Source organism: Necator americanus, chromosome V (assembly GCF_031761385.1).
Source record: "Necator americanus strain Aroian chromosome V, whole genome shotgun sequence".
NCBI classification, from domain to species: domain Eukaryota; kingdom Metazoa; phylum Nematoda; class Chromadorea; order Rhabditida; family Ancylostomatidae; genus Necator; species Necator americanus.
Window position 1 is genome coordinate 5,754,019 of NC_087375.1, and position 27,271 is coordinate 5,781,289.

Here is a 27,271-nt window from a genome sequence, read left to right on the forward strand (position 1 = left end):
AACATTCTTTTCATCCAGAAATTCAAGTAGAAAGAAGAACACTTTTTTTCGGTGGAGTTTTCACGATGTACGAAAAAAATCCACCAACAAATCCATTTCCGCCTTCGCCTTCTGGTGGATGATGTAAATCAGGGGAAAAAGCTAAATACACTCTTTATTGTTGCATTTTTCTCGAAAAAGAAAACGTTGATGACGTTCGAAGTCACATGGTAAGCAAGCGAGAGAGAGGAGGAGAGAGAGACGAGTAGAAAAAAACGCAGCCTACTCAATCCGCAGCCCGTTTTTTCCATCAAATGTCGCGTGAGTTGTGTCCGAAAATAGATGGGTGCATTATGAATCCAATGATCTGTGGATGTGAAGTGGTTGGTGGCACATACGGGCGCACACACGTATATCCGTCTACGCTTAACGTCCTCAAGGGATTGAAAATGCGTTTAGGATACGAGAAGAGGAATTGAGGATCGGCGCGGCGGCGCGGGAGATACGCGGAGGACAAGGAGCTACTAACGTGCGCCCATAAGTTGGAGCTGGTTGTGAAGTTGATTCCTAACTGCTTACCGGATAAGGATAAGGATAAAGTTCTGGCGTTAATCAGTCCGCTTGGGATGCGCCCCCACGCTTCGGATACGTTCATTTCAATTCAAAATCTTTGAGGTTTACGAAGGTGTAACGGGCCTATACAATGACTTGCGGTGGCTAGCCGATGTGTCAAGTCAGTGTTTTTATCCTCCCAGACACGTCTGGTACCAATTTATCGACCCCGGAGGAATGAAACGCTTGGTGAGCACTAGGGCGGATTCGAACCTCCGATCGATCGTGCAGGTGGCGGAACCTCTAACCGCTACACTATGGATAGCAGTTAGAAATCAACTTCATAACCTAAACCGATTATCCTCACAGGCAGTCATCTCATAGATGAAGTCGAGATTTGTGAACGTTTACGGGAACCCCCCGTCGACATGCATAAGAGGTCATTCAGGCGAATTGCTCGGAAAAACAATCCGATCCGAAGAGGTTCTTGTATTGTTCGTTGGCTGGGCACGAATGGGGAATTTGAAGGCGCATAGATTTCTGATCTGCCCACATCCAAACACACACATACACACATACACCGACAAAACGGATGGATAGCAATTACGAAGAGCAGCTAACGAATAATATCCAAACAAAAAAAAAACAGCAAAAAGAAATCTATACGTACGCAGGTGTGTCCACCATTCTCGGTTTATTGGATCCAAAAATTAGCCAGGAGTAGGAGTAGTGGGAGAAAGAGAAGAAAAACAGGAAAGAGAACAAGATTTGTTTTTTACCGGGTGAGGTAACTGGGAAGTAAACTCAGTAAACTAAACCTCTTGACCGTTATTTGCAGGAAAAAGTGAAAATTGTAAAATTTTGGATGTACAATATCTATTCGTTAGACGTTCTAGCATCGAAGAATATGACTTCAAATAATAAGTAAGAATAAACACTACTTTAAAATTTTTTTTATTTTATTTACAAGGAAAAATATAAAGGAAGTAAGTGGACCTCTAAAAAATCCTTTAATTTCCTTTTTTTTGCTCTGATTTCTGTATTCAGAATTCATATTATATTTCATTTCATTTCTATAATATTTAAATTCGTATTCTAGAATATTTTCTAAGTAAAAAAAAAGCAAATGAGCAAGCAAAGCATTTTATGTTCCAACGGAAAAGCCGCCTTTCCAGAAACTTTCTGAACCAGAGCAGGCTAAAGCTTGGAGGTGCTAAAACCTCGACATAGCTTTTATTTCAAGAAAACGTCGCCAAAAAAAACAAAAAGGGAAAATTTTTGGGATCTTGAAAATTTCATAAGTTCTCACTTTTCAAAAAATTATAAACAGTTGCTTTGTTTAAGAGGAGGCATTCGATCAATCTGGTTTTGTTCTGAAATTCTTGGAAATTGGTTTAATTTCGCTTCCGAATAAACTCTCGTTCTCATTGTAATGTTGAATCCGAGGGGAAAAAAGTGCGGTTAATCCACGAATAAACACCTGCAGCGTTATTTCACGGGGAAATTTTCTGGATTTTCGCAGTTTACACAGCCACAGATATATTTCCAGAAACCACGAAATGTTATATAGCTGGTTTTGCTAAAACACTAGTTGACTACCCTATCTCCATCAAGTGGGTCGTAAAAGATTCCAGAAGGGAATTTCCGAGGAAAAAAACTGGGAAAATTAGCTATTCTCAAGTGTTTGAAATTTATCGCACGATCCTGAACTACATATTAGTCATTATTTTTTGGCTAAAATTCGTAGCTTCATTCAAAATTCATTCAAAATTTACGTTGGATGCGGCGGATAAAGTGATATTTTTCAAAACTTCAAATGAATTTCCGTATCTCTTGGATACTGTAAGATGTATACAAGGTCGGAGTGAGTAGATTTTTTTTTCTTACGTCATGCGCAAATTTCTCCTTTTCTTCTCGATGACGTAAGAATTATCGCCGTATAGCAACTTACGTACAAGAGGGAAAACGTTATTTGTCTAATGTCGTCACGATATTTTTCAGCACAGTAATGTCTATAAAATTAGAAAGAGGTCAACAGTTAAAAACTAGGAAATTATGTTTAAGCCAATCAGCCAATCACGTAATTTCTAACTTTTTCCTACGAAGCATATTGCAATAACTTTATGTAGTATGTAGGTTGTCCGATAAGTTCCTTACCACGGACGTCACCGCTTAAAGCCATCACCCCACGAATCTGAGGTGGTACGAATTTCAGGTGGAGTATTCTTACAAGCGATCGTAGATTATGGAGAGATGGGTGATTCCGTCCATTTCTTCCTAATTGCCGTAAAAAAACGGCCCTGAGGATGCGGCCCGTGCACAAGGCTGGCGCGCTCCAATCGAACTCTTCGTAGAATATCGTGCGCCGGAAAGCTAGAAACCGTATCTTCCGAGCCATTTTTTACGGCAATTAGGAATAAGTGGACGAGATCATCCTTCCCTCCATATTCTACGATCCCATATACGAATATTCCACCTGAAATCCGTACCACTTCAGATTCGTGGGATGATACCTTTAATTCACAGCAAATTGACTCCTGCACCGAAAAAATCAATACCGATTTAGATATTGATGTATGACGATAACTGACATATCTGCTGACGTACTTGTTAATATTTTGTTGAATAAATTTTCAAATGCTATTGTGAGTTCGTGTTGTTAGTTGTTGTTATTTTATTCATGTAAATGTTTCGATTATTCTATTTAAAAAAAAATAATTTTATTTGCATCATTTAATGTTTACATAATTTTGTAATTGTAATTTATTGTAATTTTTGTAATTTACTATAATTTTGTATCTATTTATTTATTTATTTGTAATACTTTTGTTGTTTGAGTAAAACAATACCAGATAAACAGGAAAAAACTCATGGGACAACGACAATATTTTAACAACCGAATAATTTAGCAATAAAAACAGTATAATAAAAGTAATAAATAATAAGCAAAACAGCTACATAATCCTAATAATAACAATAATATTTTAATAATAATAGCAATAATCCTTTCGTGAATTTTTCCAAAAAAAAAAGGTGGTGACATACTATTATTCTGTGGAGAAAAAACGTGTACTAATTAGAATTGCTCAGTTTTTTCATATTATCACCAGAAAAAATCACCAGATATCCGTGAAATGAATGGAAAAACAAAAGACTCACCAATTTTTATCCATTTCAGGGAACTACAAAAAAAGTCTCTTTTAATTCTCAGCGAAGAAAAACAAATAAAATTATATTATATAAACTATATAATAAATAAATTAAATAAGCAATAAATAATAAAAATAATAAATTAATTAATTAATCAATAGTAAGTTAAATTATATAGACGAAAGACAGAAGAGTCATTAAAATTCGTCCATTCCATGATGGAGAAGAAAAAACCGAAAAGAAAAATCTCTAGTAATTCAATATTTTTCTCATTGTTTCCCTCACTTGCAAAATATCTCAAATCCCCTCCTCCTCCTTCTCCTCTTGCTATGTAGTTTCTTTGTTAATCGAGTAAGTAAACAAATGTTATATGTACGGATTTCACTAAGAATCAAGGACAATGGGGAAAGAGGAGAGGACGGCTAAAAGCGAGTCTCGATCTCGGCTAGAGCCAGCCAGCGGCAAAACGAGAAAAAAAAAACAAACAAAACAAAACTTTCTTCGTTAATGGGTTTCGGTGATGTTTTGTGAAACAGAAACTAACTTTCTTTTTTTATGTAATCAAGTGCTTTCAAAACTACTCTTGAAGTGTTGAATTTCTTGAATTTCTTCGTTTATTTGTATCCGCAAGAAATAATGGATGGATGGATGGAAAGGACGCGAATAAGTAATTAAATAAGTGAATAAATGCCGCTAATCGATCACATACATAAGTACAAATACATAAATACTAGCGGGTCAATTACGTCAAAAAAAAAACTTTCATAAATAATCCAGACTATAATTTAAGCTTATCTTATAACATAACCTATAGTCCAACCTTCATAACTAACCTAACCTATAATTTTTACTTAGTCTTTTGTAAAGTTCACTTCATAACTATTACTACAATTGCCTTGTCTACGTTTTAAACATTAATTTTTCCCTTATATTTTTTATTGTTTATTGTTTATTGAAAACACCCTTACGAGTGCCATTAAACAGAAAACAGAAACAAGAAACAGCACAGCTCATTAGGAGTTTGCAAAAGTTATAAACAGAAAGATTGGTCTTTCGTAGATCATTGTGTGATGGGTTATCCAGATCATTTTCCTGCCACAGAAAGTGTTGGAAATTCAGAAATCCTCAAACGATATCCTCACACGAGATCCTTTAGTCTTACCCGATGACTAAATTAAAATTAAGTTGTATTAGTTCAGAATTTTTTAAAAAAAATACAGTTCAGGGATGAAAAGGTAATACGGAACGTAATAATAGTACAGAAGAGCAGAATAAAAATTCAGCACAAAAGAGGATGTTTGCTTTTATCCTGGAATTTTTATGTGCTGGAAAAATGTAGAAAGCGGAAAGGTGTTCAAGAACGGACGGATCCAACGAACGGATCACTTCTTAGCAAATGTAAGCACGAAGATCAATTGCTTGTGCGGTCATGCGATGGACAAGTTCAAGATACCATTCGGATATAATTTTGGATTTCTTTTCAAGTTTGACACGAAAATAAAACAAAAAATGACTTTGTGTTCACCTGTGAGATCCGTTTCGGAGAATTCAAATGGATGGAGGAGAATCGAACAATGTTTTTACTCATTCTCAAAGTCATATTATTTCGACTTCGACAATTTTCTTTTAAAACGTCTCCTTCAACGTAGATACTGTAAAATTAGAAATTAAAAAAAAAAAACTACAGGACTCGGATCAGGTTTTATGTGCAAATTGTAAGGTGTTCACGAAATTTTCAAAACAAACATAAGAGAACAGGATTTTTTTTTGCAGAAGTCCCCAGTTTTTCTGTAGAAAAATTGCAACAATGAAATATTGTCGGAGGAGAATTTAGGCGAAATGAAAGTTCCCCACACGTGGATAGAATCTGATTGCGATCGTAAACGAATTTCTCTCAGCTGTGCACCAAAAAAGTGCCGTTAAATTAAATTATTTCCTCTACGAAAAAAAAAAACAAATTTCATCTATCTTTTAGGAATTCGCATCGATCGCATTTCGATTAATTTGATAATATTGATCGATCCTTCGATCGTCATCCTCATTTGATTTCTCTGTTACCATCCTTACACAGTAACAGTGAAGGAAGTGGTCTCGAATGATTGTTTTCTATTACAGTCGGCTAATCAGCGTGAGATCCTCTCAGAACCATCATTTCCTGGAAAGGCTGCGCTGTGTCTAACGCGCGGAATTCCACGAAGATCTTATCGAGGCAACGAATCATTGTAAAGTATGCAATTAGATGAGTCTATGAGTACTAACACTACTAAAGAGCAAAAAAAATATATCCGCAATATTGCGCCATTATTGTCCATTCATATTTCTGAAGTAAATAGGAATACGCACCAACGTATAGCCCATCGAAAATTTATTAGTTTCTTTCGAATAGTACGAATTTTCATGAAATATTTCAATAATACCAGCTAATCGTATAGTTCTCACTACGCAGAAGGACTAGCGTAAGAAAATTTCACGACTTCTTCCGGAAAAAAAGAAAAAATATGAATGGATATGAAAAGATCTATGTAGCTTATAAGGATCTCTTGTTTTCTCCCTCCACCTCCTCCTCCTCTTTCTCTTTCTCCTTCTTCTTCTCCTCCTCCTCATCATCATCATCATCATCATCATCATCACACCCTTAAACAAATTGTTGAATCTTCTGTTGTTGACTAGAAGCATAGAAGCAGCAGGAAGATATTGAGATCCATAAACTTGTTTTCTGCCTTGTCTCAATGGTTACCACTTTTTTTTCCACAAACATACACGAATATTAAGATTTGGCAGAACTCGTGGAATTTCGTACTTTCCTCTCGGGACCCTCTTCAGGTGTTTTTCCCCCTTAGGATATATGTACTTTCCGGTTTCGTTATTTAGAACGAAAAATACCACATAAAACACACTCGAACTTCAAGTAATGATGTCCAATCGCCGTAAATCTGTAGAATATGGTTCACATCTACGCAGTCAATCATGACTAACCTGAAAATAAAGGGTAGCCGGGGAAAATTTTATGTATACACGGAAGCAGTTTAGGATTTGTAATCAAGAAATCACCTAGAGATGAAAAAACCCACAAAGAGGTAAAAAAAAAGGTGGTGAATAAAAAGAAGAGAAATTGTTAAAGTCAGGAAAATCAAGAAAATCACAATGATGATGGTTTAGAAAAAAAAATCAGATTTCTGGAGAATTTCCACGTATGGCGAGTGGCGACGTGTGGTCAGAAGGATAGTAGCAGCAGCATCAGCAGCAGCAGCCGCATAAAGAGAGAGAGAGAGATGATGATTGCGTTCGCTCCGCCCATGCCTCAGGGGCAGGTCCGCATAACATTCCTCGTCGAGCACTAGTCATGATGATGTCCATCCACGGATGAGAGAAGAGGTATATATATGGATAAGCTGACGATCACTAGACTACTAGACTAGACGATGATCATCATATCCTCATATCCTTACTCTTCTTGTCCACTTACTCCGCTCCCCTACATCGTTTGAAATAATTCTATGAAAAATTCGGGAAATGATAATGTGAAAGCACGAGGATAGAAAATCTTGAATGAAACACGAAAAAAAAAGAACCACCTAGGAACAGAAGTTTGATTCGGAGAAACGTCGTCGCCGCCGTCGTCGTCGCCGACAAACTCTCACGCTTAAAACTTCCTCAAAACTTCTCTCAAAACCACTTCGAACGCTATTGTGAAAAATCCTAAAAGGTGCGGCAAATGGAAAACGCTCTCAACAACGTTTGGCTCAATTTTGACACATTTTGGTGACGGGGACGTCACCCGTCGGAAGTACATATATATGTATGCAGTCCTTAAAGTCCCCAAAAATGAACAATCCACCGTCACTAATAGAATTTGGAGCGTAGCTGGTGGATATTTCACTCCCTCCCCTCCCTCAAACGAAACTATTATAGCCGCAGCTGTAAATTTCGCAGTGAGGAAAAGATCCGTTAGGAAGAAATTGTTATTAGCTATTTCTGAATAGCTTTTAGAAAATTAAACACGAAAAAATATGAATAGAATAGTGAGATGATGGGAAATAGAATGAAATAATAAAATAATAAATAAGGAAATATGAACTGACTGAAAAAATGAAAAAATTTTCATTCAATGATAAGCGCCATCTGAAAATGTGAGAAAAGAATCAGATGAAATATAGAAAAATGGATAAAAGAAGAAAATATAGGATAAAAGAAGAAAATATATCCTTTAAAAAAAAGTAACCGGGACGGAAGCAGTCGCGTCTGTCAACATTGATCGGATCAGCCCACATCGATCAATCGGCAACGATCTACTTTTGACCTCTATAGACCATAATTTATGGAATTGTTCGACGATAAAACTCTGTACCACATATGTTTTTCCTTTCTTTTACATTTTTCAGCTTTAAACAGTCAAATCTTCAAATGAACGGGACCGATAATTTGGTGGAATCGAATAAATTTAAAAGGAAAAGGAGTGTTTCTGGAAAAAAAAAGATGAATACGTAGAAGATGAGAAGTCTATTAGGCAGTTCTTTATTGCTGAATACTTGAGATGAATCGAAGAATCAGGCGACAAAACTGAGGACGCAATAAAATGTGTTCTTTCCAGAGTTTTCTCCACGATCTTCGTACGTATATAAGTATATAATTTGTGTTTTACTAAAAACGATTAAATTGCTGATTTAATTTTGAATTTTACGACTACGGTTGTAAATTATAGAAGAATAAACGTGAAAAAAGAAAGGAAATAATCTATCGAGATTTCAACAGCTTTTTGGAGATTTTAAACTTTTCGGAAAGTCGTAGAAATTTTCAATTTGGAGTTTTTATGGAAATAAAAATAAAAATAAAATAAAATAAAAATAAATAGAATAAAAATAACAAAGGAGAGCAAATAAATAATTTTTTTTGGAAATTTTAAACTGTTCTGAAAGTGCTAAAAAATCTAGAAAAAGGAGGAATTCTGGAAAAGGCTACAGCTTCCACAAATGTCTTACACTGCACCCAACCCTGTTAAGTTAAAGTGACTGAATGGAAGAGAAAATGAAAGAATAACAACTTCATTTTTGGGAAAAAAGTTCGATCTGATAGGAATGACGGCGATTTTCGTCAGAATCCCCCTAAAAGGAACGATAACCCGGAAATAGGAAAAGCGTAGAGGAAATAAAATCGAATTGAAGTTAAACTAATCAACTATGAGAGCAGAGCTTGATTGAAATGAATTTTTCCTTCGAAAAAAAAAATAGAACTAGGAAATAATGATCGTGTTGTACGCTGAATAATTTCTTCTTTCATTTCTCACGTCCCAAATTACCATGAGCAATTAAGGAAAAACTAAACAATTATCGGATTTCTTTCGTATTTCGTACCATCAAAGTACACAATGAATGAAGTCGAAATGATCACTGAACACCTTATCCGTGCAAATATTTCCTTTGCACGCAGCACAGAAAGAAAAAGGAAATTTGTTTCCTTTCAAAAAATTCTTCATTAATTTTCCAAGCTATTTTTTCTCAAAAGAAGCTCCCCACGTAGTTCATATTGGGTTTGACGTCTGATACCTCATAATGAAAAATTAAAATTAAAATTAAAATTAAAATTACTTAATTGTAACTTTAAAATTAATTAATTTAATTAATTAAAAAAAATTAAAATTTAAAAAAAATACCTAAAGTACATCGACTATATGTCATACGACCTCATCAGAACACAATGTACGAATCACCTTACGAAAAAAAAATACAAAATACAAAATACAAAATCTATGCACAAAAATCAAATGGGGGACAAAATAATCCTCCTTTCTGTTCTTTTTTTTCCCTACGTGCTGCTCTCTTGAATATCCATACAGATAAAAACACACACAAATTTCTTTGTTCAGTTGCGGCGCTGCAACTTTTTTTTTCTTTTTTTTCAAACGAATTTTCCTCTAAAATTCCACCTCTCTTCCGCTTCATTCCAGCTTTTAGTTTTTTTTTAGCGTCTTCTTTTTTTCACTTTTGTCGCTGTCAATTCTGTCGTTCCATTGTTACCTTCTGGAAACATTAGTTTCAGCCACTAATGTATTCACGAAAAGCAAAACTTTGGTTTCTCTCCTTTCTGCATGGCTGCTTTGTTTTTGGTGATTTGCTTTGAGTTTTCTCACCTCCTTTGCCCAGCGCAAGCATAGAAATTCTAACATTGGACACGAAAACTGTGTACCTGAGAGGCTTTACAAATATTAAAGGCATCACCCCACGAATCTGAGCTGGTGCAGATTTCAGGTGGAGTATTCGTATACGGGATGGGAGACTACGGAGAGAGGGGTGATTCCATCCATTTCTTGCTAATTGCCGTAAAAAATGACCCTGAAGATGCGGCGCCGCACAAGACTGGCACGCTCCAATCGAACCTCTTGTACAAAATTGTGCGCCAAAACGAATGAAGCCGGCAATTAGGAAGAACTGGACGGAATCACCCTCCTCCCCATAGTCTCCCATCCCGTATACGAATACTCCACCGGAAATCCGTACCACTCCAGATTCGTGGGGTGATGCCTTTAATCAAATTATGTAAATATAACGGCGATTAATCAAATACAGTAACGGCATTAAATATTATAATATATCTTATGGGTTTTCGTCGAGAAGGAAGTTGGGAACCCTCCAAAACTCCGTATATTTACTTACAAATACAAAAGAGCAGCCTGCGGATTGAATAAATATTTTCTGGAAAAAAAAAACAATCCTCTGCAAATTCGGCGAGTCGGTCTGCAAACTAAGCAGAAATCTACGCTCTTTAGTGCCAGGCCATCCAGCACATTTACTCGTCTTATAGGTTTTCTAATCCAAAGCATTTGAATTCTTTGGGATTTGGGATTAGTGGTCAAAAAATCTCACGTCATTCTAATTTGAAGCAAAAAGAAAAATCTGTGTTCATCTCCTAATCCTCATCCGTTTTTCGAAGAATAAGAGCTGCAGAAAAATCTTACCTTCAATAGAAATTAATGCAGAGTATTATGAAAAGGATAAATTCACTGACGCAACAATCCACTTAGGATGCACTAACGCGTTCTACTTCAATTAGTAATCTTTGAGGTTTTGGGACGAGTGTTAGCCTACAAAATGTTATATCAGTGTGTTATTTTTGCGTATGCAATAGAATTTGTAAAATTAATGTTAATCTTTACTACTCCAGAGGGATTTCAAATATTATAGGTGTGCGAAGGTAAAAATGATCCACCCACTGCTTATTCGAACTGATATCTAAACGAAGGTGTGCACCAGATGGCCCGCCACTAACATCTTCATTTTTATCTCTTTTTATTTTTATTTTTATTAATTAAAGATTGCCTTGAAAGGTAATAAATTCATCGTCATAAATGAAATGACCGACGCTACTGGGAAAATGGAAATTTCTCAGAACATAATCTTAAATTAGCGCTGCTGGGATGAATTAAAATAGGTACGACGTGACAGGCGGCCATTATCGATTTCAAGAAAAGATTTTTTTTCAAAATTAAAAAATAGATGATTTGTCTATGTTGAAGTTCAAATTTGGATTTTTCTGCTAATATTCACAACGCTCTATCGATCGATTTGCTATCTAACGATTTCTGAGAATGTGTGTTTCTCTAAAGCGGATTTTTGAATAACATGCAAAAGATCGTGGAAAGAAAATAAAAACGACGTCTAACAGCGGTAGTTCGGATTCGATGAGAATACAATCACAACGTATATGGCGGCTATGTAGCCTGATTCAAGACAATATATTGCCATTTACTAGCGGTTCAGAATAGGTTGGTAATGGGCTTTTTGCTTACTACAACAGGTCGAAGAAGTATGACTATGTTATACATAAAACATTCATTGGCCAACAAATTCTTCGTCATACCTCTCAATTTTTTCTTGAATTTTTAATAACTTGCAAAAGATCTTTTTAAATAAAAGTCTAAAGACGTCATTTTGCAATCAATCAATCAACCAATCATTTTTCATTTTTTTTCGATGAGAGCACAATCACAGCGACGATTTATTGCCATTTTTTTGCAGAAGAAGTCCCAAAAGAATAAACTATTAATAAAATAAGTCTTGCTCGCATAAACAAAAGGAAAAGAAGAGAAACCAAAAAAAGGAAAGGTCCCCTGATCAGTCCAATGTTTTTTTTAATAATCAATACATGGATAAATAAGAACACTGGTTGTTTTTGTAACACGTGACAAGGAGAGTAGAAATATTACGTCGACAGAAAGGGCGCTCCAAGGACAAAACGTGAACGAGTTGAACTAGCTGAGTCTCCGAGTGATGAGACGATTAGATTGTGAGATTTTCCCGTGAATAGACCGCAAAACCATGTAATGCTTAGTAAATATTTATTCTAGCAGCAAATATTGATTTTTTGTGTTATAGACAAATATTTAAGTACTAAGACCTATGGACTGTGTTTTAGTTGATGTAGCATAGTGGTGGTAGTCTTCCTGGCCTGAACAACCCTCCACCTAGCAATCTTTCATACGTCAAATACAATATTTTTAAATTATGTCGAGGAAGGGCTACTAGCGCAGCAAAAAGGGATAATTTAATGGTAATTTAATAAATTTTAATTTCAATGATTTTTATTATAATTTAGTCATAATTTTCACGGGAAGTTTGTGTGGACTATTGTGAAATCGGGAATCGTATCACAGATCCAGGTGAATAAGGATGAAGAAGATGGTTGAGTGTGATTTGTGTAACGGTTAAGACTAAAATTTTATAAAAAGTTTTTTTTTTTTTTTTTTTTTTTTTTTTTTTTTTTTTTTTTTTTTTAAAATAAAAAAATTTAATTTTTTTTTTTGTTTTTTTTTTTTTTTTGGTTGTTTTTTTTTTTTTTTATTTTTTTCATTTTTTTTTATTTTTTTGTTTTTTTTTTTTTTTTTTGTGGGGGGGGGGTGGTTTTGTTTTATAAAATATATATTTTATTTTAAAATTTTTTTTTTGTGGGGGGGGGGGGGGGGGGGGGGGGGATTTTTGTAAAATTTTGTGGGGTTTTTGTTAATAAAATTGTTTTGTTGGTGGGGGGGGGAATAAAATTTTTTTTTTTGGGTTGGTTTTTTTTTTTTTTTTAAATTTTTTTTTTTTTGGTTTTTTTTTTTTTTTTTTTCTTTATTAAATTTTTTTTTTTTTTTTTTTTTTTTTTTTTTTTTTTTTTTTTTTTTTTTTTTTTTTTTTTTTTTTTTTCTTTTTTTTTGTTTTGTTTATTTTTTTTTTTTTTTTTTTTTTTTTTGGGAAGGTTTTGTTTTTTTTTTTTAATTAGTTTTGTGGTGTTTTCTCTTTTGGGGGAGAGAGGAGGGCCCAACAACACAAAAAAAAAAACTCTACTATTTCCCCTAATAAGACCTATAGAAGAATGTTAAGAGACAGAAAACTTCTGTCCCATTACAGTAATCACTCATGTGGTTAAAAAGTGGATAGCTGGCATTTGTCATGCCGATTTCATACCATCGATCTACCGACACATTGAAACGTAGTAATCCTAAGGGATTAAGATTTGGGAAAGCATTGAACGTGTCAGGGAGATCATATATTTGACGCGAAAATCCCAGTGGAACTTTTCGAAAAGAGCGGTTCTTCATTCTTTTCAAGACATATTCGAAAAAAAATTCCAACCAAACCGCTACCGCCGCAACCGCTTTTATTTCGCCTACCCGTGTCAGAAACGGTGATGAATGCCTCAGACAATCGAATTGATGTGGGGGAAGAAAAATGCAACAGAAACATTAGAGACGAGAATAACACCGAATCGGATCTGCATGTTCTGAGTGACGACATTGCATATGCCTGGAATTTTTGAAAGAGACCCATAAAATAGTATGCGTGAAAGAATTTTACTTACTCCTCATCTTCTCCTCCGGAGCTTCAGGATTCAGCAACTATATGGTTCTATAAGAGAATATGATGGTAGAGAAACAGTGAGAATCACTATTTTTATCTGCTTCTCTATGTGAAAAAGGTCTCTGGGAACAAAACGAAGGTTTTGTTTTGACTGTAGAACAACCAGCAGTATGATGTCCAACGCGTTTCAAATTCCTTGTGTTACTGCATCGCTATGGTCGCAAATTTGCACTCGGTCATGAGTGTTTCACTTATTCGGAGAAATTTCCACACCAGGTTTTTCCAGAGCAGCTGTGTGCGGTTGTTAAACTTGCGTCGCTAGTAGTAACAAATGAAGATGATCATTTTTATCCAAAGGAAATAGAACAAGAAATTGGTATCGAAAAATGACACGTGAGAATGTCGTAGTTCAGAAACCATCTTGGGAAATCTTGGGAAAGTAAAATGTCAGCCATTGAGAATATGTTTAGGTTTCATCTGACGCAAAAGAACGCACAAATTTCTTAAACCATATTGCTTAGCGTAATGGGTACCCAGTAAAATTTTCTGTTCAAAACGGAGCTATGAAACAGAGTCCCGTTGTCACATAGTAGAACATAAAAACGACAAAAGCGGACCGCCTCCTTTCAATACGATATGACGAGGGGACATAAGGAAGCAAACATCATAAGCCATTATGCTTCAAATGTTTGAAACACTATACACTCGAATTGTCAAATTTCGCGTACAAATATTTATTTTATACACAATTATTGCATTATTAGTTTTATTATAGACGAATGTTTGAGTGCTAAAGAATATGTGCCGTGCTGTACAGCTAGCTGATGCACCCAACAGTAGCAGTTTATCCTTATCCGCCAGGTCCAGGTATGGTGACACCATTACATCCGGGTACGTAGGGTACGCACATGTTATTACGGCGATAGAAGGTATTCTTACATTGACATCGTCCTGGCTTACAAACATCTGGACATAACTGTAAAGGAAAAAAAAAACTTATTCAATATCGAGGTGAAGGAAGAAATTTTCAATTGAAACCGTACAGGTGCTGGAGACGTACAGCTGGGCTCACAGAATGCTGCACAATCCCTCCATTCCTCATTCGGTGGACAATTGAATGGATTACATTCTCTTACAGGCCAGCTGTAACATCTTCGGATTAGAAAGGAGAATGGAAAATGGCGCAGCAAAAAGACTGCAGTCTTTTACGATTTTTGCGTACTCCGGCGAAATCGAAAATCGTCAAAGATGCAAGTGGAAAGGGACTAGGAAGGGTGATTAAAGGCATCACCCCACGAATCTGAGGTAGTACGGATTTTAGGTAGGTTATGCCTATACGGGATCGTAGATCATGGAGAGCAGGGTGATTCCGTCCTTTTCTTCCTAATTGCCGTAAAAAACGGCCCGAAAGATGCGGCGCGGCGCGTGCACAAGGCTGGCGCGCTCCAATCGAACTCGTTGTAGAAAGCAGCACTCCGGAACGCTTGAAGCCGTATCTTCCGTGCCGTTTTTACGGCAATTAGGAAGAAATGGACGAAATCACCCTTCTCTCCATAATTTATCCCATATAATCCCATATACGAATACTCCAACTGAAATCCGTTCCACCTCAGATTCTTGGGGTGATGCCTTTAATGTGATATGCAAGACTCAACTTAGTAATAAAAAAAAGCACTTCGGTGGTGAAAAAATGGTCAAAATTGAAAAGAGAATCCTTCACAGCCTGGTTTTCCTACTTTTTTTGAGAGGGACGTTCTTGGTTTGAAAAACCCTAATGTCAAAAGTAGTTGAATTCGCTGTAAATGTGAAGTTGTCGCCAAATCACCAACCATGGTGCCTTTACACAAACGACTTCACGCAATTCACATCTCTGACCAGGAGGACAAGGTGATGCTGAGCATGACTGCTCTGAAATAAACTAGAATTTTGAATGACAAAGTCGGAAGTAACCCTTGAAGCTTAACAAACTTCGTGGAATGCATCGAGGAAAAAGCGTGCATGGTTTTCCATCCACACAACCTTGCGGTTTCACCATTTCGCAAACACAATCATCTGTGTATTTCTTGCACTCATCGCAACTAGTGGTAGCACATGTTGCGTCGGCTGAAATGGAACTTATGAAGGCAGAAGACTCTCCATCGAATAATCGCAGTCATTTTAAGGAAGAAAGCTACAACGAAGTTCTCTTAATGACGTCCTCAGATCGACAAGCTATTTCTATCGTGTTGGAGGGATTGTCGGAACTTCTGACTGTCCTCTACAGTTATTACCAAGATTTTTATCTCGTTATATTTATTAGGCATGAGTTTAGAACCTGGTGCAGCTGGCATTTTTTATACCGGTTTTATGCTATCGTTTCGCCGATATCGAAATACAATGATACTGAAGGGAGTAAAGTTTTCTCAAATTCTGTACGATTCCAGAAAAAAGCAGATTTTTGTGTGTTAAATGCGTGTGAAATCCAGCTGGTCCTTCCCACCCACTCCCTCCCCCCCTCTATCGCTGCAATTTTACAGTTTATCCCTAATGAAGCGTTTGAAAATTAAGTGCAAGTGAATTTTAAGTGGAAATGAAGGGCGTTTGAGTTCAAATTTTTCTACGATTGAAAAGTGGAGGCGAGTGTAGCGCTGTTGGTAAGAGGTTCGGCTGCGACCACACGGATGATCGATGGTTCAAAACCAGGCTGAAGCCAACCAGGCTTTTAATCCTTTGGGGCTATGAATGGGTGCCGGACTTGTCTCGGAGGATGAATAAAGACCCTGTCATGACATATTGGCTATTATTGTATAGAGTAGACATTCGTCAGTAAACTTCTTATGATTCTGAACTGGAGTGAACGCGTTGTCACATTCAGACTGACAGATGACTGATTGATTGTTTGATTGATCTTGCTTGATCTCAGAAACTTAATATATTATCCCTCTAAGCATCCAGTATCCCTCTAGCTTAATGAATTTTTACTTCGCTAACCTTTGCACTGGTTACTAGGAACACATTTTCCATCGGGACCTCTGTAGAATCCAAATTTGCACTGACATTGCGGCTTTAGAAGGCAGGCGAGATTGCAGATCTAAACTTTGGAGTTACGAATTTCGAAGACACCTCCTGTGGTACTTGAGAACAAGAAATTTAGCTTTGATACCAACCGGACTTTGATTCGAGCATGACGGTTCGCAGTTACTTGGACATTCTCGCCATTCCTCGTTTTCTGGGCACTGATATTCGCAAGACGGTACAGGATAGCTTAAAGGCAGCTTATCAGTGACGTATCGAAGCTGACTGGGACAATATCGAGCTTGGGAATATAAGCGACCACTAGGCCTTGATCATTCTCATACTCGTTGTCTCGACCACCACAAGACCACACTACTTCCCCCTGATCGCCCTGAACAACGGCGTTAGAAACGGTATTAAGTTTTACGAGGCACCTTAGAACGCACCGCTTCTTTACTTTCTCCCGCGTCCACGAGCACGTTCGAAAACCAATGAGGTCCCGTCATCAGCCCATTCAAGTAAAAGCAATGAATCAGCTGCTGAAGAAACCGAACCGTGAACAAATGTGGCGGTTCTAACGTATCTTCTAGCTAGCTAAGGCGTATACCACGTCGCCTTTTCAAGATAACATCCTCATACTCGTAATCTACATCCCAAACTCCATATTATCCCACAGAGACCCAAATCTCGTCAATTTCGTGATTTGGCAGCCTTTAAATTAAGAGTTTTTCAAAAACCGACATGCAGAATCATGGTGCTGACTTAAATCAAGAGTATTTAGGAAGTTTTAGATGTAAACTTCGATCTTTACAGATTAAGTTATTCAAAAAGATTATTTGAGTACCATGGAGCCGTGATGCAGACAACCTCTCGCAAGAAACATTTCTGGCCGCTGTCGCACTTTGTGGCAGCACATGATCTGTCTGGAAGGAACTGTTTGAGAAAATTTTTGAGAATTGTACAGAAACCAAAGTAAATCCTAGATTCTAATATGTTCGAATGATTGTAATATGTAATATAGTGAATACAGAATAATTCAAGTCTAAAACCGCTAAACCACCCACCACTAGGTACACAAACGGGAAATTGTTCGCATGGAGATTGTCCAGAGACGCAACCGATCCTATAGGCCATTTCACATACTTGACCTTTAGGACACACCTTGCAGGCACAACTCGACGGTGCTGAAATTCTCAGCGCTACTCTCAAAACGAGAAGTTTCTGATTATGTTTAGGACATTTTTAATAAATTTCCAACAAACCCGCAACAGCCGCAACCGCTGCATCCTCAGCTGCTGAAGAAGAGACAATGATGAAAGCCTTAAACCATCAAATTCATGCGGAAGTCGAAAAATGCAACAGAGACACTCACCACCAAAATAATACCGATTCGGATTTGCATCTTCCGAGTTGTTACTGTACGTGCCTAAAAAAATCTTTTTATAACACATAAGTTACTCTAATTACAAATTCCAAAATTATAGAAGAGACCAGTGAAATAGTTCGTGCGAGAGAATGTTTTTTGGAATCGCATCTGTTTTTCTACGAAACTCCTGGATTCAACCCTTCCACGATAACAAAATATGCTACTAATCCAGCAGAAAAACACTCAAGCTTACCATTTGAATCGTTTTTAATCGTTTGTGATAGAGGTATCCGGAAACAAAAGTCAGGTTCTCTTACGTCAGCAAAACAACCATCAGTGAAATGTTCAACGTCCTTTAAATTCTTCGTGTTACTGCCTTGCTATAGTCGCAACTTCGCATTGCAATCGGTCACGAGTGCCTCAGTTGAATGGAGTGATTTCTTCAAAGATTAATTTCCGATAGATGTCATCTCTTTCAAAACGGAACGCAGCTAAAATAATCTCTTTCGGTACAACTCTCCCAACATGATGCAACAAAGTCTTCAGTTCGTATCGTTCGAAAGTTCGAGAAGTTTCCCTCAGACAAACAATCCACTATTAATTTTGTACGTTTTCAGTTCATATTTGACAAATAAAAGAAAGTTTCTTTGACTATAATAACTGTAAGACTACTTCTAAGACTCAAATGTGAATGTGTTTGCTAACTTCTATTGTTCTTTTATGACACAATTAGCAAAACAACTGACGAAGAGCTGTTGACATTGTAGATCAAATCTCAGAGTCCACTATTCAACGCACTCTGATCCAAGTTGCACTAAATGTCATTTATTTTAATCTGCAGTTGTTACAGGATGAAAAGAAGCACATTGGGAAGAGAACACGAGAGCATTAAAAGAAAATAGAGAAGCTAAACATGGAACACCCTCAAGGCTCAATGCATGGTAATGAACAACGATTAGAACGGATAGTTTTCTTCAAAATCAATTATTGTGCGGAATACAGTATAGTTTAGTATGTGAAGAATTTCTGGAAACTCTTGTGCAATCTTTTTGCAACATAAAGATTCGTCGCGTTTACAAGTTCGATTGTTACCTTCACGTAACGGCTTGGGACGGACGCTACTTCACAACTTTCGCCATATGACAGTGAGAGCTTTATGGTCCAAATATTCTAAATAGGTGGTGCTCTTGTCCAACACACTTCCACAGTCCATACCCTGATCGACCAAGTGCTTGGTGGAGATATGTAATCTATGGCAACAAACATCCGTCTTGTAATGTCGAACTGCTGTTCACTGTCAAGTAAACTCCAACAAGCCGTTCAGTCCAGACTTCTGCGATGTCTTCCTACACCGTTTGCTGCATTGCAGGAAGCACGAATCAGAGATCACCCCACAAATGGTCTCGAAAATGCCGTCCGGTGGTTCGGATGGAAAGAACGATGCGATGCTAAGAAATAAAGGATAAGGTGTACTGCGTAGGTCAATGAGAGCAGTTTGAGGTCATGAACCCATTACGATTCTCAAATAAATTCGAAAGCGTAGACGCATCACCATAGGGTTTGATCAACGTCGTGATAGGAAACTGTGAAGGGAGGAATTACTATAGCAACCCGGTAGAGAAGATTCGATCAACGTCATCAAGCTTTGTACGATTGCCACACAGGAAGAGGGTTCAAACCCCGAATCGCTAGTGCTCATGCACCCACGGAAAACGCTGGGCACTATAGCGAAGACGCCCTTGATGAACTCAATGCGTTAGTGTCCAAAACATCAAGCCAGTAGGCGTTAGTTGTCGGAGTTGATGCGAATGTAAAGATAGAACTCTCATAACAACCCGGTTTGCTTTGAAGATAGTATTATTCTACGAAACCAACGTCGGACAACTAAAATTTGAAAGATCTCTGCAAGCAGACGAATCTAACCTTCCTTTCATTTTGCAAAAGCAAGATTATATTATAAGGAGGAATCATCGATGCCTTCAGCATGAGTGGCGAGAAATTAGTTCTTTAACGAAACAAAAGCAGAGCAATAAAATATGCCGACTTTAGTCTTCTAACATGGATCACGTTCTGACAAGGAGCATCTCTTCGTCGTTGGACTGCGTGTTCAAAGAGCTGCGAGAGAGATATTCAACAAAGAAACGCTAAAGCCCATTCGGCGTACAGCTCCCTGACTAAGTGCCTGTCATCGGAGAACTTTACCCAGAAGTGGATTATGGGGCACAAATGGCCTCACCTTATTGTCCATATTTCTGAAATAGTCACAGAAAACTGTCTTCGCTTTTTTGTTCCCATTATAGAAAGTCCACCCCATTGTCCAAGTTGTCTTAAGCTCGCACTCAGACTCCAACTGGAAGAAGTCTCGTGCTCGTAAAAAAAGTTTTGAACAGAGGTGGACACTTGCCTTCGATACGCACTTTAATTGGGGTGTATCGTTGACATATCATGCAGTATCGCTGTATAGATAGATTGCATGCTAGTTAAAGATCGACCAGAATGGCCGCGGATGTTTTTAAATAAGACGCGCCCCGGCAGATATGCAGATACCCGCACTCTCGTGTCCGCCCGCTATCTAAGCTAAGTTAAAGACACCACCGATGTGTACTGCTATCGATATCTTCGAAAGAAATAAATGCTTATAGAGTAGTGGATAAAAACCATCAACGGACATTGGCACAAGTCTAATATTATCGTTTGCTGTTTAATGTTCTCCTGTTCCCCTCACAGTCCATTTCCACAGCGCCATACGAGTTCAGGGTTAAAACGTCATTTGGCTTCTCCTCGCCTGGTTTGTTGATCAAAACATGAGAACCCTAATGTCTGCCACTCAACAGGATTCTGCGCACCCTCCGTCTATTTTCAACGGAACGCTGTCATTCATCGACTACATACCATGTTTAATTAACAAAAAATCATCTGGTAACAACTCCGTATTTGCTTGGTAATAGCCGCGTTCCTGCGCGATCAGTTTATGCAGAAGACGATTTTTTGTGATTCCACAAAAACTTGATCCCGGTTACATTCACGTTATATCAACAATCTTTTTCAGCACATAATTTCGGGCAACCATTGAGAGCCTTTCAAAATTCATGGACCGGGTTAACTGCAACTGCTTGACGGTACGCACACAGAATCGTTCCTGCTGAATCCTTCTATGCACTGGCAGCCTGCTCGTCCACAGATCGCAGGACAAAACTGCAATAACTAGTCATTCAGTACTGGAAGAAACAGGAAGACTACGATGACCCACTGGTATTGGCTGGCCACAAATGGGTTGGCACGTTCCACAGTCATTCCACTCCTCGTTTGGCGGGCATTTCGCTGGTGCGCACCTCTTTGTTGGCCAACTATAACATCAATTCATTTGAAATATTTTTAGGAGTTACGCCTTCCTATATTCGTAGGGAAGGCGAGTGCTGTTCAACTGTACGAGGTTACACCGTGTCCGCACAATTGATTTTTCGAAAACGCACTAGACCAACCAAGCCAATCTACAGATATTCGAGAAACAACTTTGAGCTTCTCAGCAAAGATTTGAAAACACCCACAAAACCTGTACCGTACCACGGTGCCTTCTCACAGGTAATATCGGCAAGCTCGCATCGAAAACCAGGAAAGCAAGGCGACAAGAGACAGGACTGCTCTAGAATAAGAAAACAAATGTGTATGTGTAATCATTCTTGCGCACTTTTTCCTGCTACTCGAAAAAACAAACCTCGTGGAATACACCTCGTAAAGAGTTTACATGGCTTTCCTTCAATACAGTATTGCGGCATTACCATTTCACAAACACAATCGTTTGAATAATTTTTGCACTCTGCACAGCTCGCATGCTTGCAATGAGGCTCCTCTAAAACTACTAGATTTCTAGATTATTGAATCAGTGAATATTTAGCTTCAAAGATGAGCTGTCAGTCGTTCCTTGAATGCAAGAGGATGAGATGACAATTAACAAGATTCTACTATGTGCATACTTATTGTTCTCTAACTTGCCGAAGAATTTCCGATCAGGTAACATTAATGAACTTTCCAATGTATAACAGTGTATAATTCATGCATGTAGCTTTTGAAAATAACTGATGTGTTGATGCCTCCTTTAGAATTTCAATAAAGTTCTGAAAGTGAGCTATCTTTTTAGCTACTTCTGATGGGAATGTACTGTACGTAAGCCAAGCATCAAGTATGTAGTAAGACAATGGACTCTTAAGCTTCTCAATTTGTCACTGATCCTCTTGTGACGAATGCTAGCACTTCCCTAATGTCGAAAAACAGCACTCACTAGTAGTAGCAGTATAACTGCCAGCTGGTAGAACGTAGTGTAGACACGACTGTAAATAAACAACATTTTCTGAATTGGTCTCTCAAACAAAGGAAGGGAGACAGACGTTTCTCACGCTTACAGCCACCAGAAATACGGTGCGAGCCAACCGCTCAGTACAAAGCAGTCCCCACATGCTACTGTAATTACTCGCTTACTCTCAGAATTCTCCCGTCCACGATGTGTCCTGCCGCTTGCGATGTTCGCGTTGCTGCAATGTAGCGCGAAAAACTGAGAAATTCGGAAAAAGGGGACACTGCGGGAACACCTTCGGTATTCTCATTGAGTGGGTTAGTAGTTCTTGCTGTCTAAACTCAAAACTAAATGAGAAAGCTGCTCAAAAAATTTGAGTATACTTCCTACATGCTAATGTGTAGATAAGCCTTAATCAAGGGCAAGGGTGTTTGGAGGAGAAATAAGAAATAAACTCCATGTAAACTCAAAGAGAGGATGTTTAGTTGATACGTAGAAAATAATAGTCAATTATTAGATGGTCTATAACTCTAATTAAACAATTTATATTACTACATAATTAATAATAATGAATAATAAAGATAATTTATATTACTATATCATTATAGCGGTGTAGCGCAGTTGGCAAGAGATCTACGGTCGATGCTTCGAATTCGCCACAGTGCCAACCAAGCCTCTCATTCCTTCAGAATCAAAACATTGGCACCATAGTCGTCGGGGAGGATAATAACAATGACTTGACACATCGGTTGAATCCTACAAGTCATTGTAGAGGCCAACATTCCAAGAAACCTCAACGATTACGAATTGCTGGAAAATGCGTTGTCGTATCTCAAGCGGCCTGATGCGCCAGATAATTCATCCTTTTATTATCATTACAGAACTTCGGCAAAATCTTCGATGACATCAACATTCCAGTTGAAATTTGCAGCTCAAGAATCTCCAAGTATTTTCACTCTTCTTTTTTTTGCAGTGCCGTGTTTCCTATTCAACACGGTTCTCACTTCCGTCAGAGCCACACAGGAAGGGCAATGCCGAGAGTAATTAGTAAATACAGTAACCTTGCTGGCGATTCTCCACTTATCACATGGCTCACACTCTGTAGCGCGTAAGGGTGAGGACAACAACGACACCATATGGAAGGAAACTCACAAGAATGAAGAGGACGTGGAAAAGCATAGTCGCAACTTTGAAACTTTTGCAACTAATTCTGCTCTTATACGTGTTTTCTAATGCATATTAATGAACGCATAGTAGACAAAACAAAGTCAAACACTTTGTGTACGCAACATTTTTCTTTAGGGATTAAGATAATCCGACTTTATAACCAGGTGGTTGGGATAAAAAAAAAAACAAAGAGCTCAAATGTTCAAATAACATCAGATTTCCACCGTTTCTGAACAGAAGAATATGGCTATAAATACGTTGGAAATTTTATGATAGTGCTCTGTAAATTCGCTTTGAATAAGAATTTCTCATTATCGGATTACGGACCAAGAAAGAGATGGATGTCTCCTACTTTTTTATTGAATGTATTGAGGACATGCGAAGAAAATAGCTCCCGGTTTTGTTGAGAAGTAGACAAGAGAAACGTCTGATAAAAATGTTACGAAACTAATCATCATCAGAGTGCATCAAGAGTGAAGAAATTTGAGTAGATGTTGAGGAGAAAACTCGAGCAAGCCATGCTCTTCTAAACAAGTACAGTGGCAAGATGAAGAGGTGTTCACGTGTTCTCAATTGCGCAGAGGATGAACGACGATGATGCTATCGGTGAATCCATATTGGCAATCTGGATGACAAATTCCTACGTTGATGCACCGTTCAGCGTTTGTCTTTAAATTCGCTCACGTTAAACGATCGACAGTCAGTGAAGAACTATCGACTGATTAAGAGGTTCTAGTTTGTATCCAAAAAATGAAGAATGGGAAGTATGGTGGAGCCATGGTACTAGCGCAAAAATACTAAAATCTCTCCCTCCGTCTGGGATTCTTGAGACGACAAACAACATCCGTTTCATATGGATTGACGAAAAATACCTGACTAAAAGGACGCTTTCATAACTTCCCTCCACCAAAATCTACGTATCAAGGAACCTGAAATTTACCAAAATACTCCACTGCTGCATTTAGTGTAAAAAAAATTTGGATCATCCGGATCGGCTAATCAAGCATTGCAAAGGAACCACCGTGGACGACATAATGCGAAGAACAATTGAGTAGTGTCCCGCCAATGTCGCTTTAGCACGGTCTGCACGTCCTTTTGTGGATCTTGAGTACGCCGACAATGTAGTAGAATTCGCTCCAAGCAGCGCGAGGTTACAACATGTTGTGAAACTTATATCGAAATTAGCAGCAACCTACGGACCGTGACTCTGTTTTGACAAATGCAAGCAGATGTGTGTCTCTTCGAGACTCTAAACGGGAAACAGAGTGGGTGGACAACGTATTTGAACTCGTGGATGAGTTTTGTCATTTGGCAAGGTAAACGCTGGCAGCTGCGAGAGAGATGTCCAACAAACAAATATGAAGCCCATACAACTCTATTGACCAAGTGTCCGTGTTTGACAGCCATCGCCAATGAAATCAAGCTGCGAGTCTCTCTATCCGTAATCCGTTCTATCATGAAGTACGAGGTGTGGCCAACACCATACACGTTGGTGAAGAAGCTTGACTGCTCGCAGAGAAAGGTATTCTGATGACTGTTAAGATATTTCTGGAAAATAATGTTATAGCGAAGAACTTGACGCAGATGTGGTTTAAAGGATCTGGAGAGCCACAACATCTTGCCCATATCTCTGATGTGGTCACAGATCTGTGTTTTCGCTTTTTTTGCTTCCATTATAGGAAGAGCATCTCACCGTCTTGTTCAAGATGTCTTAAAGATGCTTTCAAATTCAAAACACTTTAAAAGCCCTTGATATTATCGTTTGCTATTTGATGTTCTCCTATTCCCCTCTTCATGCATGAATTATGTGTACATGTGTGCATTCCCACCTAGTCGCAAATGAGGGCTTAAATAAGAAAAAAAAATAGTTCTCTGCAAACGTTAAGTAGAATGTAGATCGGTCAGTCCGTTTCCACCTTTTGAGTTCTGGCCAAAAACGTCATTTAGACTAATCCTCGGCTGGGTTTCTAATTAAAACACGAGAAACCCTAATACTTACATCTCTTTACCATACTCGTTTTACTGTTTTCAACTGCAGTGTGTCATTCATCGAATACCCGCTGTATTCTAATTTACAAAAGAAGTTCATTAAGTAACTACGGAATAGGTGTGTGGTGATAGTTGTTCACACAACAAGAAGGTCTTTTTCTGGCTAAAAAAAAAACTTCGTTCCGGTTACATTCACATTATGGGTAAATAGCAATCATATATCAAGATATAATTTCGAGCAACTCTTGATAGCATTTCGAAGTTTATGGACCGACATGTTTGCAACTGCTTGACGGTACGCAAACAGTATTGTTCCTGCTGAATCCTTCAACGCACTGGCAACCTGCTTTTCCACAAATCGCAGGACAAAACTGCAATAACAACTCATTCAGTACTGGAAGAAACAGAAACACAGTTCGACGACTCACTGGTATTGGCTGGCCGCAAATAGGTTGGCACGTTCCACAGTCATGCCACTTTTCATGCGGGGGGCATTTCACTGGTAGGCATACCTTTGCTGGCCAACTATAATATCACAGAATTTCTTCTCTAAGAACTATACTTCCCTCTCTTGGAAGAAAGGGCGGTGTTACTGCAACTGCAGGGAGAGGAGTTCTTCAACGTCCGCACAGTTGATGGCTCGAAAGTGCTTTACGCTAACTGAGCCCTTCTACAGTTATTTGAAAAACAACTTTCTTCTCTTGAGGAGAGATTCAAGGAAGAAATTTGTACCGTACCACGGGGCTTTCACACAGGTGACATCGTGAAGCTCGCATCGGTTACCGGGTGAGCAGCTAGGTTTACTAGGCGTCGAGAGGCAGGACTGCTCTGGAATAACGAACCCAACGATTTGAATTTGCTATTTGCTCGTTTTTTTTTCAGCATTGTAAGAAACAAACCTCTTGGAATACACCTTGGGAAGAGCTTACATGGTTTTCCTTTAACGCAGTTTTGCGGCTTCACCATTCCACAGACACAGTCTTTTGAGTATTTCTTGCATTCCGTACAGCTCACATTCTTGCAATTCGTGTATGCTGTAGCCGTCGCTTCTACAGTTTCGAATCAATTAATGTTTAGCTTCAAAGAAGAGCACTTAGTTGTTCTTGAATGCAAGAGGATTAGATGACAAATGTCAGGATGTTGCTATGCGCATTTACATTGTCCTATAACTTTACGCAGAATTTCCGCGTATTTGACCCTTCGAATGGACTGGTCGAGTGATCATGCCTTTCTGACATGTCACTGATATATTTCACTCTTTTAATTATTGGTAATAGTCGATTTATCAATGACTCTTCTGAAATATAGAAGAAATTCTCTAAATGAGCTATCTTTTAGCTGCTCATGATAAGAACGTACAGGAAGGACATTTCATCAGCATAAAGCAAGCATCACGTATGCAGTGAGGAAATGCACTTTCGATGGCTACGAGTCACTGTTCTCAATCTCTCACTGCCCCCTTCAAGACGGATGCTTGTATCTGCGAAATGTGGAGAAAAAACTCACTGATAGTAGCAGTATGATTACCAGATGGTAGAACGTAGTGCAAATACGACTGTAAGTGAACAAAATCTTGCAAAATTGTCTCTCAAACAGAGGAAAGGGAATGAGGGTTTCTCACTCTCACAGCCGTCATAAAGAGAATGCGGACCAAACGCTCAGTGCAAAGCAGTCGTCAATGCTACTGTTATTACTCACTTACTCTCAGAATTCTCCCTCCAACGATGTGTCTTGTCGCTTGCGATGCTCCGGTTTAAATTTAGAAAGAGGGAATAAGGTGGAAAATCTTTTCGAAATTCTATTGAGTTACTATTCATGCTATCTCAATTCGAAGCTAACTAGAAAAGCTGAAAAAGACAGAACTGAAAGGCTGAAAGGGGCAATGATAAGGACAAAATTTGGGCATTTTTTTTATCAAGCTTATGGGTTTTTGGGGGAGTACAATTGAGA

The 27,271-nt window shown here is 38.2% G+C and overlaps 3 protein-coding genes across 5 annotated transcripts in view; all 3 read right to left on the reverse strand.

Annotated features, from left to right (window-relative positions):
• Window positions 1-9,830, reverse strand: part of RB195_013015 (uncharacterized protein) — a gene marked incomplete at both ends in the record, with an annotated part of 31,911 nt that extends 22,081 nt beyond the window's left edge. The window contains 2 exons of the mRNA XM_064202642.1: window positions 6,239-6,315; window positions 9,809-9,830. Coding sequence (XP_064058523.1) covers window positions 6,239-6,315; window positions 9,809-9,830 — 99 coding nt within the window. The remainder of the gene's footprint in view (window positions 1-6,238; window positions 6,316-9,808) is intronic.
• A 4,534-nt stretch (window positions 9,831-14,364) lies between these two features.
• On the reverse strand, window positions 14,365-20,122 carry RB195_013016 (uncharacterized protein; the record flags this gene model as incomplete). Of its 2 annotated transcripts, none has more annotated exons than XM_064202644.1 (11): window positions 14,365-14,490; window positions 14,558-14,657; window positions 15,344-15,422; window positions 15,483-15,617; window positions 16,485-16,584; window positions 16,661-16,757; window positions 17,353-17,431; window positions 17,573-17,692; window positions 17,771-17,828; window positions 17,881-17,934; window positions 20,111-20,122. In XM_064202644.1, 11 exons carry the CDS (start codon window positions 20,120-20,122, stop codon window positions 14,365-14,367), a joined length of 960 nt encoding a protein of 319 aa, XP_064058525.1. The 2 variants fall into 2 exon arrangements, with proteins under 2 accessions (XP_064058525.1, XP_064058526.1); XM_064202645.1 differs by lacking the exon at window positions 20,111-20,122 and adding an exon at window positions 18,128-18,130.
• Window positions 20,123-20,973: 851 nt separating this feature from the next.
• Window positions 20,974-26,287, reverse strand: RB195_013017 (uncharacterized protein; the record flags this gene model as incomplete). Of its 2 annotated transcripts, none has more annotated exons than XM_064202647.1 (8): window positions 20,974-21,069; window positions 21,125-21,221; window positions 21,439-21,517; window positions 21,590-21,724; window positions 22,154-22,202; window positions 25,750-25,846; window positions 26,059-26,149; window positions 26,221-26,287. In XM_064202647.1, 8 exons carry the CDS (start codon window positions 26,285-26,287, stop codon window positions 20,974-20,976), a joined length of 711 nt encoding a protein of 236 aa, XP_064058527.1. The 2 variants fall into 2 exon arrangements, with proteins under 2 accessions (XP_064058527.1, XP_064058528.1); XM_064202646.1 differs by lacking the exon at window positions 22,154-22,202 and adding an exon at window positions 25,593-25,692.
• Between the last annotated feature and the right edge of the window lie 984 nt (window positions 26,288-27,271).